Genomic DNA, 14,281 nt, shown 5'->3' with positions numbered 1-14,281 from the left:
ATGTTTGACCATTTTTGGGGCCACAAATGCGCATATGCTTGCAAGACTGGCACCTTCCAAGTTGTGGCATGGAAAAATTGCATCGTCGCAAGACTGGCTCCCTCCAAGTTGCAATTAGACAAGACGTGCAAGGAAAACTATCTGACACTAAGCAGACCTGTCCCCTTCAAGTGGCTAATTCCCAACTAACAATTTCTTGACGAAGCTACAGCTCCCGTGTCTTTCTACCACTCAAGAAATCTAGCTTGGCGAGCCTCCTATCCTTCCCAAGCAAATGGCTCTCTGCAAGTCTGGTTCTCTCCACATCTTAGTTCTCCTCCTCTTTCAGTTGTTATCCATCGTGATCCCCCTTGCAAGCCCACTCTCCTTCAACTTCACTGGCAATAAACTGGACAAACCGAACATAAACTTCACTGGCGATGCCTACTTTAACGGCAGCAACGTCGAACTGACCAAGAACCAGGCGGGGGCTTCCCTTCAATCTAGCGTTGGAAGCGCCACATATTTCCAACCGGTGCATCTCTGGGACAAAGCTTCAAGAACGCTTGCCAACTTCACAACAAATTTCAGATTCTCTATCAACGGCTTCGGACAAATTGTAAGTGCCGATGGGCTTGCCTTCTTCCTCTCACCCTTCCCTTTTGTGACTCCAGCGAACTCATCCGGTGGGGGTCTTGGACTATTTATAAATCCTGGCAATAATGTAGCGGAGAATGATGTGGTGGCTATCGAATTTGATAGCTTCAGGAACCATCTGTTCAACGATACGAGCGCCAACCATGTGGGCATCGACATTTGGTCGATCGTTTCCAAAAAACAAGTGGACTTGAATGCTAGCATCAGAGAGAATGTGAAATTCATTGCATCCGTTAGTTACGATGCTGTGACTCAAAATTTGAGCGTCTTCCTCAGTAATGCTTCAGATCCTCAGAGGAATTGGAGCCTGTTTTATGTTGTGGACTTGAGGGAATACCTGCCGGAGAACGTAGCCATTGGTTTGTCAGCTTCCACGGGGACCCGTTACGAGTCGCATAGCATCTATTCCTGGGATTTCAATTCCTCCAATTTGGGTCCTCAGGATCTTGCTCCCAGCCCTGGACCTAGTCCAACTAATGAAACTTTCGAAGCCAAGAAGAAGAGTAAGATGAGCCTAGTGGTGGGGCTTGCTGTCGGTATTGCGATCTTGCTATGTGGGTTGGGTTTGTTGTGGTCCGCAGTATGGCGTAAGAGGGCCAGGGGAGGGATGGAAGCACAAGAACAAGAAGAAGAAGAAGAAGAAGAGATGGCTCTTGAATTGTCCCTCAATAATGCATTCGAGAGAGGTGGCGGCCCTAGGAAATTTTCTTATACTGCACTCGCGATTGCAACCAGAAATTTTGTTCGGGAGGCAAAGCTTGGGGAAGGAGGTTTCGGGGAGGTTTACATGGGAGTGTTGGATGATACGAAGCAAGAAGTGGCAATCAAGAGGATTTCTAGAGATTCTAAGCAAGGGAAGAAGGAGTATATATCGGAAGTCACGATTATAAGCCGGCTGCGGCATCGCAATCTTGTACAACTCATCGGCTACTGCCATCAAAAAGGGGATTTGTTGCTTGTCTATGAGTACATGTCGAACAAAAGCCTCGATCGCCATCTAGACAGCGACGAGCGATTGCTTACATGGCCAGAGAGGTACGAGATCGCATCCGGGTTGGCCTCGGCACTGCTCTATCTTCATGAAGAGTGGGAGCAGTGCGTGGTCCATAGAGATGTCAAGCCGAGCAACGTGATGTTGGATTCAGGGTTCAATGCTAAACTCGGTGACTTTGGGCTCGCAAGGCTTGTAGATCATGACAGTAACATGCAAACAACGGTTATGGCTGGGACGAGGGGATACATCGCACCTGAATATGCTACGACAGGTAAGTAATATTATAATTCTAGCTGCAATTGAAGGCTCTGATCTGAATGAATGCATTTCTGATGGAAACTATAGAAATAGATCTTATTTATGCTAGGTAGAGCTGAATTGCTGACTGTTGGTTGGCCTAGACCAAGGAAAATGCTCTTTGAGCCCATGGCAACCCTGCAGTCTAGGCCTACCATGTGTAATCATCAGCTCTGCAAAAAGATAGGGTGAAAGACCAATCACTGCTATCCTAATTTTATCAATAGCCAGGCTTGATTTTGGCTCACAAAGAATCTAGTCTGATTTGCATAGAATTTTGCGACTAATCTTTTCTCCCTTGGTATTTGAAGGAAACTAAAACCCCTCTATGTGCGGATGTGCCTTATAGGAAGTTAAATTCAGATGAAGTTTTGTTTTGTGACTGATGTCCTTTTGGCCACAGGTAAATTCCTACCCACAAATATATGCCTGGAAAAATTAGGTTAACCAAGTTTCTTCGGTCAAGCTTGTCTAACCCAATAGTAAATTGGTCCAACCTATACAAAAGCCACCCTGGAGGCTTACTCCATCAACGATTGTACCCAAGAATAAACCCAAGCCAGCCAAGCTCGATATGAACACAAACATGTCAATATCCAGTATGGACCATAGTTGACTTGTTTAGTTGGGTCTGCATTGTTTAATTAACTTGAAATTATCAGTGATAAATATAAATTCATTTTTGCTAATCGAAATGCATCATACTATTTTACAGGAAAAGCTAGCAAAGAATCAGATGTATACAGCTTTGGAGTTGTTGTGCTAGAAATTGCATGTGGTAGAAAACCAATTGATTTAAAAGAGAAGCAAGACAAGGTGAATTTGGTTGAGTGGGTTTGGGAGCTTTATGGAAAAAACATGTGTTTTACGGCAGTGGATAAAAGGTTAAAGATGGAATTCGATGAGAAACAAATGGAACGCTTCATGATTGTAGGGTTGTGGTGTGCCCATCCAGATTACAACCTGAGACCGACAATAAGACAAGCAATTAACGTTCTCAAATTTGATGCTCCACTGCCCGATCTGCCACCCAAGATGCCTGTAGCAATGTATTTTCCTCCAATGGATATTTCTAACTTCATCTCCGCATCATCATCATCCGGCGGACCTTCAGTTAGTAGCTACTCTTCAAGCTCCAACTCAAACATTCGCAGAAGTTATTTTGAGTAAGAAATTGAAACAGGTTTTAAAGATTGAGCTTTTTTTTTCTAGGAGTTTTGATATATTATGTTTATCATGGAACATGGTGAGGAAATTGCTTCTTAGTGCTATCATGTGTTCTTTACTATCAATTTTCCAAACTTTGTGATGCTTTTTACCCAATTTACTGCTCAAGATGCCTATTCATCTTTAATTAGCACTGCTGGCAGGTGCTTCATGCAAAAGATATGTTGAACTATGCTATTGATGGTCGTCAACATCAAAATGTAAGTCCATTATTTTTTCCTCTGCATAATGGTGCGTAGTATATATATCATTATGCTCACATTTGTTTTCACAGGAAACAAATATGTCTGCATGTTACATGTGTTCAAGCATGTGTGGCCAACAACTATACATTCACTAAAACTATTGTTAAAGAGTTGCAAAGGCAAAGGAAAATTGTACTTGTGTCTCCTTTAACCAAGCACATGATTGAATGGTAAAAACTAACGCAGTGCTTTTTATATATACCTAGCCTTGATTTCTATTCCCTACATCCCAATAACGAATCATATAACACACAGTGGCAAGTCATCTCTGGATATAAAATCGAAGTTTGAAGCACCTCATGCCGTTGATGGAGAAATTCTTTCCTTGAGGTCACAAAAATATATGTACTAAATCTAAAGTAAATGACCTAGCAATTGGTTGATCTTCATCCGTATCGTCACCTGAATCCATGTATTTACCACTAGATCATCAACTCCTGGACATACTTCTGAGAATTTGTGATAACATGTAGATACATGAAAGCTTAAACTTGATATTTCTGAACAATTCTTCTTCATGCATCGTCAGGCTTCTCATCCCATGTTTCAGAAACTATTCCTTGTTCACCTCCTAAAACTCATAGATACTACATTACCTTATAAGCTTTAATCCATTTTTCCCCAAAAAGGTTTTATTGTTTGTTCGCATAGTCGATCCACCATCATCATTAGAAACGCAGCAGAGACTGCCTTGAAGTCTTGAAGAGGATAACACTAGAAAGAAAATAACTTGTCTGCGATGAATTCTTTACTCTGTTATCTATTTTAGGAATTTCCGAATAGTTCTGTGAGCAGAGGTTGCCTCAGATTTTAATGGTATGAAGGATTTTATGCAGAAATGAGTTGGTTGAAGATTTGTTTCTCAAGAAGCTTATTGTGTTCCTCTCATGTCAAGTTTGCCAACGTAGTGCTAGACTGAGATGATCCAAACCCATATTACAAATAGACTGAAACTATTACTGTACCCACTTTGCGATCGCTTTTGCCTCTGTGAATTCCACCCTCTGCAAATATTCATTCTATTAATAAAGTTGGGCGAAGTGACTCACTTCCTCCAATTTCTCTCAAACAAATATATATTTTATAAATTTACACAGAATTTATAGTAAAATTGTTAGGATCCGTACAGGCATATGTTTAGTCTCACATTAGTTATTCGTTTGATAATTTTTGAGTACTTATACAGGATCAAAAATCCAAATAATACCTTATGGTTAACTATTTTAGGTGAGGTCCTACATTGTTACAAATGGTATCAGAGCGAACCCAACCCATAACCTATGTGAACTAGGGGACACTGCAGCACCGATCCATTGGAGCTGACTACGGGCCGATCATAGTATTTGTGATTAGATCTGAATGAATTTGAACCCTTAGCCTGGCAAGAGTGTTAAGGCTTAAACGGAGGAAGTATGTGAGGACCGTGTGGACGTGTATTTAGTCCCACATCAGTTATTCGTTGGGTAGATCTTGGATACTTATACAGGATTAAGAAATTCAAATAATACCTTCCGACTAATTATTTTAGATGAGGTTCTGGGTTGTTAGAAAAATAGTCCTATTTTGATGGTTTGAACAATAGAAATAGATGCCGGAGATGATAAAGGCCAATCGAGTCATTGCAACTCTTCGTAAAGGTTATCCGAGGAAAATAAATGGGCTCATGGTGTGTTCTTTGTTCAGTTATCCGCTGTAGGAGGTGTTCGTACTTGTATTACAGTACCATCTGCTGATGAGATTCTACGTAAGCTAAATAAATTAGAGTTGATGCCCAAAGATATGCAACTCGACCTTATGGTTGCCTACTAATTTTCAATGCTCAGCTGTACTCCAGCCAAACACTTCTTAGCAACTGTGGAGGGAGGTTGGTCCATGAACCATCAGGCGAAGGAGTAGTGCACGTACACGGGGGTAGATATTTATTAATTTGACAATTATACAGTTTTCCGTAATCTCTGTGCCTAGATTAAGAGGAAGTCTTGTTGACGAGATATACCAGGCAAGTATGACCTAAATCTGGAGCATTGCATACTCAGAAACATGACAAACTTCCTTGCATTAGCATCATTTTGCACCTCTAAATAAAAAAATCATTGATGGGATTGCAAAATTAGATAGCACGATGCAACACTTGCCCAATTAATGAAGCTTAAAGTAGACCAAGGAGAATTAGGAAAATTCAACGGGAGAGCAACTCAAAAGTAATAATAACTTATTAAATGTAACGAACATGCTTTTTGAATTTGCAGTTTCTTGGCTCGTACAGTAGCAAGGATCGGCCCCTTCCCAAGAGTGGAGTCCAACCTCTTATGGTCGATGGTGGTTCAGCGTCCCCCACGCCCGCCCGCCCCACCCCCCAAATCGGGCAGCCAGTGTGAACTAGTCACAAGATTTTAGAGGAGGAGCTCGAGAATCTCCAACGATACTTTTAGAGGTTCTCGAGCTGCCGGTGGAGAGAGTGGAAGCATCCATGCAAGCATGGGAGTCAATGGCGACATCGTCAGCAACCTTGGCTAATGCGTTCCGGCAAAGTGGGTTGCTTAGGAACTGAAAATCAAGGAGAAGCTAGACTATGATGTTGAATCCTGCTCAATGGTAGAGGAACATCATGCATTCCAGTTCAAGAGTGAAGAGGATCAGAACTTGGCCTAGGTCAGTTGCCCCTGGTGGGTGGCAAGCCAATTATTGGCAATGGAGCAATGGGTGTCGGATTCCATTTTGGCCGCAGATGTGGTAAAAAAGGTAGTGGTTTGGCTCCACCTCCTTTGTCTCCCCATGGAGTATTGGAAGAAGGAGTCAACATTGACATAGCGACGGCGACTGGTCGGCCATTGACCTTGGACGGCTTCACGGACTAGCAAAGGAAGCCTGGATTCACTAGGGTTTAAGCTAGAGATATATGCCCTTGATCCCCTTAAGTTAGGGTTTCTCAACAGAGGGAGATCACGAACATTCTGGCAAGCATTTGTGTATGAGAACAAAGAGGGTCTGGCAAGCATTCTGGCTGGATTTTTACTATCAATGTGGCAGAATAGGCCATAAAGACGACAAGCATCGGTTTCCTCTTCCCGTGCTGGCACTGGCAAAGAGGGTGTCAAGGATGGGGGTCCCGACCCCAACGGTGGTGGAAGCTATTCAGAAGGCCTCGATTTAGGAACAAGAGGAGCTGGTCAATGCGGAACAACGCCTAGTATTTGGCCCTTGGCTAGCCACATCCACGATCTAGCAGCCTAGGGTTTCCAAGACCGGGGTGCGTCCGAGGAAGATGACTGAGTCCAACCCCTAGTCGGCATCTTATTCAGGTTCCTCCCAGTCAGATCTGAGTTCCCCACGGAACAGGCCAAGCTCGTTCGGATCATAGCTGGACTTGGACGGCTGGTAAAAGCCGACCAAGGTGGCTCGTCGGGGATCACTAGAGAAAACGGTTATTGTGGGTGACTCAGTGCAAATCGCCGAAGAGGCGAGTCAACCGAAAATCGGCCCTGAGTCAAGCTCCGAGCTACAGAGTGATGTAGGTCGGGCCCAAGGAGAGGGCCTGTTGGGCCAAGTCGAAGGATAGCATGTCGACACGGATATGGTGGAGGCAGGATCTAGCTCAGGCCCAATCAAACGAGCTAGGAGCCCACCAAGCGAAGAAGTTCTCAGCTGGTGGAGTCTGAGCTCTCAAATCCTCGGCCCGGCTCCCCTTCCATAGGCTCGGAATCCCCACCAGCGATGGGGGATTGCGATCCCCATTAGAAAGAGTCCACACCTCCCCCCCCCCCAAACCTGACTCGGTCGACCGGCCAAAGGAGTACAGGATCTTTGGGAGGTGGCGATGCATCCGGCCAGGAGGTCGTGGTTGGCGGGGAAGCACCTCGTCAAGCAGTCCCATCTTCGTCGTCAATGGCCGATTCCAGGGCATCAAAGCCCTTCGGTGGAGCTTTGGATGCCAGCCCGAGAAACTCTCCTGCACTGCCCAGCTGCATAATCCAAAAGTGTGTGTCGTATTTGAGATGCTTTTTTCGGGCAGGAGTTTTCAGCACATCAGGTGCTTTTTTCCTACCTCATGAGGCTTCTATACAGTGGAGTCTCAAGGCTTATATGTGGGATCGCCTTCGTAGGCTTACGCTTAGAAACTTTATTTATCAGTTATGGACTGGGGCATGATTGTGGTTAGTCCAAAATTGAAAAATAAATTGTTATAGAACTTGGAAATTAGATAATGAGAAACACATGATAAGACAAATAAAACTAATGCTGAATAAAAGGTTTTACTTATTGGTATTTGTAATATATATCTCTTTTAATAAGATTGATATTTGATGTATATTTATGGGGATATTTGTCGATTTAATTGAGCTATGCTGGATGTTTAAAAAGAGGTTCTATAATTTATATTTTCACTCTAATATCGTTTAGATATGTGGAGATTCTTACCAAGCTGTAATGCTTACACTACATTTTTTTTTCCTTTTTAGAATTGCAAGATGCTTAGTACTTGATTACAGCTGGGGTCATGGATGAAAGAATGAATAGATGGAGTATCATTTATACTGGTTGGATGATTGAATACTATAATTGTATAAGTTTTGTTACTTGTGATAAATTGAGATTATTATTATTCATGGATATTGAGATTATAATAAATTATTAGATTTTATATATTCTCTAGTTTTATTTTAGAGAGTGCGCGTCGACCATACCATTTGGCCGATCCAAATAATGGATCCGGGGTATGGCACATAATTAAATGGCAAGCCATCAATTCAACGAGGGCACTGTACCAAAACTTAAAGGAACGTGCATACACTTGTAATTGTAGTCCACCGAGGTTTGCAACGTCAAGTGTTTTTTATGAAATTTGTCACATCAACTATGCAAAGATGTGAAATTTAGTACTTACTCCCCACTAACTCTTAGAAAGAATAACGGGATCTGTAATTTGATCCATGCCAAGGCTGAAAGAATGAAAAATACTAAACAAACATGAGGACGGATTAATAGTCCACAAATATCACTAACTCCAAAAAAGCTTCAGTCACCGAACCCTAGCAAGCAACGGATCTTGTACAACAATCTTGACTTCTTTAGAGATGTTCATACGAGGTACTATGAGTTTGGCACACCGGCTCGAAGAGTGGGAGCCAATGCAAGAAAGCTTTAGTTGGTGCTGTGCGACTGCACCCAGATGCACCGTCAAGCAAGTCGTGCCGTCCAGCCGTCGCATTCCGTTACGTGTTACCCGGGAAAACTTGCATGCTCGGGTCCAATAATCCAATTCATAGACTTGACGGTGTAGCCATCTGGTGAGCAGACTTGGTAATTAAATTGATGCCGGCCTGAACACTTCTGGACCAAAGTCTTGGATATCCCTGAGCTGAGGTAATTGCCCAAGTCTTGGTCGTAGCACTTCTGGACCAAGTCTTCTGCTCTAAGCCACCCAAATGAGGTTAAAGTTGTTATCCGTGGAAGGGCCACCTACAGGCATCCTCTTTATTTTTCTGGTAATTAAGAAGTCCTTAGTCCTATTCATCCATTGGTCTTGTGACTCTTCTGTTCTTCCCGGTGCCCTCACGTGCGATGCACGTAAGGCCCTAGTTAGGTGGCTAAGCCAGTCAAGTGGACTGGGCCAATCCAGGGTCTCACACATCGGTCTTGTGACTCTCCTGAACATAAAATTTTGTTAACAAATTGATCTTGGAAAAAAAGAATTAGTCATCTCCTTTTACAATTGCTAGCTCGCTGATGTGCGGGTGTTGAGTGCTAGCAATTTTGGAAAAATTCATGACTAACGTCATGCCGTCCATTTGGCTTGCAAATTAGTCACCTGCTGTTGTTTATAAAAATCTACATGAAAATATTTTATTATTTTACTTTTGAGTACTGAAGGAAAGATTCACTAAAAATAAATTTTACAATTTGAAGTCTTGAACGTGATGCGGAGGCATTGACAAATTGTTCAGTCTACTTTTTTTTAAAAAAAATTGTACATATGGTCGCAAGACGGGCACCTTCCAAGTTGTGGCATGGAAAAATTGTATCGTCACAAGACTGGGTCCCTCCAAGTTGCAAATAGACTAGACGTGCAACGAAAACTATCGACACTAAGCACACGTGTCCCCTTCAAGTGACTAATTCCCAACTAACAATTTCTTGACGAAGCTACAGCTCCCTTGTCTTTCTACCACTCAAGAAATCCAGCTTGGCGAGCCTCCTACCCTTCCCAAGCAAATGGCTCTCTGCAAGTCTGGTTCTCTCCGCATCTTAGTTCTCCTCCTCTTTCAGTTGTTATCCATCGTGATCCCCCTTGCAAGCCCACTCTCCTTCAACCTTACTGGCAATAAACTGAACTGGCCGAACATAAACTTCACTGGCAACGCCTCCTTCGTCAACGACGTCGTCCAACTCACCCAGAACCAGCGGGACTCTCCCCTTAACCATAGCGTTGGAAGCGCCACATATTCCGAACGGGTGCCTCTCTGGGACAAAGATTCAGGAGCGCTTGCCAACTTCACAACAAATTTCATATTCGCTATCAACAGCTTCGGAGAATATCCAAGTGGTGACGGGCTTGCCTTCTTCCTCTCACCCTTCCCTTTTGAGGCTCCACCGAACTCATCCGGTGCGGGTCTTGGACTATTTACAAATTCTGGCAACATTACGTTGGAGAATAATGTGGTGGCTGTCGAATTTGATAGCTTTTGGAACCCTCAGTTCAACGATACGAGCGCCAACCATATGGGCATCGACATTCGGTCGATCAATTCCACAACACAGGTGGACTTGAATGTTAACATCAGTAAGGATGTGAAATTCATTGCATCCGTTAGTTACGATGCTGTGACTCATAATTTGAGCGTCTTCCTCAGTAATGCTTCAGATCCTCGGAGGCATTGGAGCCTGTTTCATCTTGTGGACTTGAGGGACTACCTGCCTGAGAACGTAGCCATTGGTTTCTCAGCTTCCACCGGGGACCTTTACGAGTCGCATAGGATCTATTCCTGGGATTTCAATTCCTCCAATTTCGAACCCAAGAAGAAGAGTAAGATTAGCCTAGTGGTGGGGCTTGCTGTCTGTATCGGGATCTTGCTATGTGGGTTGGGTTTGTTGTGGTCCGCAGTATCGCGAAAGAGGGCCAGGGGAGGGATGGAAGCACAAGAAGAAGAAGAAGAAGAGAGAGCTCTCGAATTGTCCCTTAATAATGCATTCGAGAGAGGCGGCGGCCCTAGGAAATTTTCTTATAGTGCACTCGCGATTGCAACCAGAAATTTTGTTGGGGAGGCAAAGCTTGGGGAAGGAGGTTTCGGGGAGGTTTACATGGGCGTCTTGGATGATACGAAGCAAGAAGTGGCGATCAAGAGGATTTCTAGAGATTCTAAGCAAGGGAAGAAGGAGTATATCTCGGAAGTCACGATTATAAGCCGGCTGCGGCATCGCAATCTTGTGCAGCTCATCGGCTACTGCCATCAAAAAGGCGATTTGTTGCTTGTCTACGAGTACATGTCGAACAAAAGCCTCGATCGGCATCTATACAGCGAGGAGAGATTGCTTACATGGCCAGAGAGGTACCAGATCGCATTTGGCTTGGCCTCGGCACTGCTCTATCTTCACGAAGAGTGGGAGCAGTGTGTGGTCCATAGAGATGTCAAGCCGAGCAACGTGATGCTGGATTCAGGGTTCAATGCTAAACTCGGTGATTTTGGGCTAGCAAGGCTTGTGGATCATGACACTAACATGCAAACAACGGTTATGGCTGGGACTAGGGGATATATCGCACCTGAATATGCTACCACGGGTAAGTAATATTATAATTCTAGCGTGCACTTGAATGCTCTGATATGAATGAATGCTTTTCTGATGGAAACTATAGAAATAGATTTTATTTATCCTAGGTAGAGCCGAATTGCTGATCGTGGCTGGGCCTAGACCAATGAAAATGGCCCTCGGAGCCCATGGCAACCCTGCGGTCTAGGCCTACGTCCATCATCAGCTCTGCTATAAGGTAGAGTGATAGACCAATCACTTGCTATCCCAATTTTATCAATAGCCAGGCTTGATTTTGGCTCGCAAAGAATCTAATAGTCTGATTTGCGGAAAATTTTACCATCAATCTTCTTGCCCTATTGTATCTGAAGAAAAAATAAAACACCTCTACTTGCATGTTAGGAAGTTAAAATTCAGCCGAACTTATGTGTTGTGACTGATGTTCATTAGGCATAGATATATTCCTACCCACAAATTTATGCCTGAAAAATTCTGTCAAGCTTGTCTAACCCAATAATGAATTGGTCCAGCCTATACAAAAGGCTATTGATTGCTCAAACTGAATATCCACCCTGGAGGCTTACTCCATCAACCGCTGCACCCAAGAATAAACCCAAGCTAGCCTGGCTCAATATGAACACAAAGATCTCGATATCATGTTTGGATCATAGTTGACTTGTTTAGTTGGATCTGCATTGTTTTAATTAACTTGAAATTAATAGTTATAAATATAAATTAATTTTTGCTAATCAAAATGCATCATACTATTTTACAGGAAAAGCTAGCAAAGAATCAGATGTATACAGCTTTGGAGTTGTTGTGCTAGAAATTGCTTGTGGTAGAAAACCAATTGATTTAAAAGAGAAGCAAGACAAGGTGAATTTGGTAGAGTGGGTTTGGGAGCTTTATGGCAAAAACATGTGTTTGACGGCAGTGGATAAAAGGTTAAAGATGGAATTCGATGAGAAACAAATGGAGCGCTTCATGATTGTAGGGTTGTGGTGTGCCCATCCAGATTACAACCTGAGACCGTCAATAAGACAAGCAATTAACGTTCTCAAATTTGATGCTCCACTACCCGATCTGCCACCCAAGATGCCTGTAGCAATGTATTTTCCTCCAATGGATTTTTCTAGCTTTATCTCCGCATCATCATCATCCGGCGGACCTTCAGTTAGTACCTACTCTTCAAGCTCCAACCCAAACATTCGCAAGAGTTATTTTGAGTAAGAAATTGAAACAGGTTTTAAAGATTGAGCTTTTTTTTTTCTAGGTTTGATATGTTATCCATTGGACTTGCAAATTAGTCTTATATGTTTATCATGTAACATGGTGAGGAAATTGCTTCTTAGTGCTATCATGTGTTCTTTACTATCAATTTTCCAAACTTTGTGATGCTTTTTACCCAATTTACTGCTCAAGATGCCTATTCATCTTTAATTAGCACTGCTGGCAGTGCTTCATGCAAAAGATATGTTGAACTATGCTATTGATGGTCGTCGACATCTCAATGTAAGTCCATTATTTTTTCCTCTGCATAATGGTGCGTAGTATTTATATCATTATGCTCACATTTGTTTTCACAGGAAACCAATATGTCTGCATGTTACATGTGTTCAAGCATGTGTGGCCAACAACTATATATTCACTAAAACTATTGTTAAAGAGTTGCAAAGGCAAAGGAAAATTGTACTTGTGTCTCCTTTAACCAAGCACATGATTGAATGGTAAAAACTAACGCAGTGCTTTTTATATATACCTAGCCTTGATTTCTATTCCCTACATCTCAATAACGAATCATATAACACACAGTGGCAAGTCATCGCTGGATATAAAAACGAAGTTTGAAGCACCTCATGCCGTTGAGGGAGAAATTCTTTCCTTGAGCTCACAAAAATATATGTACTAAATCTCAAGTAAATGACCCAGCAATTGGTTGATCTTCATCCATATCGTCACCTGAATCCATGTATTTATACCACTAGATCATCAGCTCCTGGACATACTTCTGACAATTTGTAATAACAAGTAGTAGATACATGAAAGCTTAAACTTGATATTTCTGAACAATTCTTGTTCATGCATCGTCAGGCTTAATTCTCATCCCATGTTTCAGAAACTATTCCTTGTTCACCTCCTAAAACTCATAGATACTACATTACCCAATAAGCTTTAATCCTTTGTTCCCCACAGAGGATTTATTGTTTGTTCGCATAGTCGGTCTACCATCATCATTAGAAACACAGCAGAGACTGACTTGAAGTCTTGAAGAGGATAACACTAGAAAGAAAATGACTTGTCTACGATGAATTCTTTACGCGGTTATCTATTTTGGGAATTTCCGAGGACTTGTGTGAGCAGAGGTTGCCCAAATGTGAATGGTATGAAGGGTTTTATACAGAATTGAGTTGGTTGAAGATTTTTTTCTCAAGAAGATTCTTCTGTTCCTCTCATGCCAAATTTTCACTATAAAAGAAATAACATTTTTTGGCACTTTTTAGAGTCTTTACCGATGCTTATAAGCATCGGTAATTTTCGCACCGACGCTTCCAAAAGCTTCGTACAGGTGAGGGTGAAATTTTTTTTCCGACACTTTTTAAAAGTGTCAGTATAAACGGACTCTATGCCGATGTTTTTAAGCATCGGCCATTTTCGAATCCGCCGATGCTTATAAGCATCGGTCAAAACCAAAGATAGGCCGTCGGTCCATTTTGGACTCCGCGGATGCTAAATAGCGTCGGCCCATTTTGGACTCTACCGACACTTATTAGCATCGGCGGAGTCCAAAGTGTGTTGGGCTTCCGCCAATGCTTAAAAGTGTCGGCCCAAGCTAGGGTTCAAGCGTCGGCCCACCCCGTGCCGTGCCGGTTTGCTTATTGCCGACGCTTAAAAACATCGGCAATAGTAATTATTTTTAATATATATATATAAGTAATTTTTAAACCTGTATACATTACTTTCCAACACAACAAAAATTCAACAAATACACAACCTAAATCACATAAATAACAAAAGTCACATCATAAATAAGAACTTTTCATTCGAAATATTCATATTATCATATTTAATTACATTGTACTTCAAAAATATTTAAAAAATACATATCAAATTTCTAAATAAACAATCTACAATGTAT

The 14,281-nt window shown here is 42.3% G+C and overlaps 2 protein-coding genes across 3 annotated transcripts; both read left to right on the top strand.

Annotated features, from left to right (window-relative positions):
* LOC120112978 (L-type lectin-domain containing receptor kinase IX.1-like) lies at positions 1–3,250 on the top strand. 2 transcript variants are annotated; one of them, XR_016399111.1, is made up of 3 exons: positions 1–1,901; positions 2,239–2,330; positions 2,643–3,250. XR_016399111.1 is itself a non-coding variant. In XM_039133201.3 (2 exons), the coding sequence occupies exons 1-2, from the start codon at positions 275–277 to the stop codon at positions 3,095–3,097; spliced, it is 2,082 nt and encodes a 693-aa protein (XP_038989129.3). In that variant the 5' UTR covers positions 23–274; the 3' UTR covers positions 3,098–3,250. The 2 variants fall into 2 exon arrangements, 1 of the variants encoding a protein (XP_038989129.3); XM_039133201.3 differs by lacking the exon at positions 2,239–2,330 and having other exon boundaries at positions 23–1,901.
* A 6,332-nt stretch (positions 3,251–9,582) lies between these two features.
* Positions 9,583–12,744, top strand: LOC120112353 (L-type lectin-domain containing receptor kinase IX.1-like). The gene is made up of 2 exons (XM_088715158.2): positions 9,583–11,176; positions 11,921–12,744. Exons 1-2 carry the CDS (start codon positions 9,613–9,615, stop codon positions 12,373–12,375), a joined length of 2,019 nt encoding a protein of 672 aa, XP_088571284.2. The 5' UTR covers positions 9,583–9,612; the 3' UTR covers positions 12,376–12,744.
* The last annotated feature ends 1,537 nt before the right edge of the window (positions 12,745–14,281 follow it).

This window comes from Phoenix dactylifera, chromosome 2, assembly GCF_051530095.1.
Source record: "Phoenix dactylifera cultivar Ajwa chromosome 2, Ajwa_hap1_PhDact_Kaust_v1.1, whole genome shotgun sequence".
Lineage (NCBI taxonomy): Eukaryota > Viridiplantae > Streptophyta > Magnoliopsida > Arecales > Arecaceae > Phoenix > Phoenix dactylifera.
The sequence above is the reverse complement of the archived record's forward strand: the minus strand, read 5'-3'. Positions and strand labels throughout refer to the sequence as shown.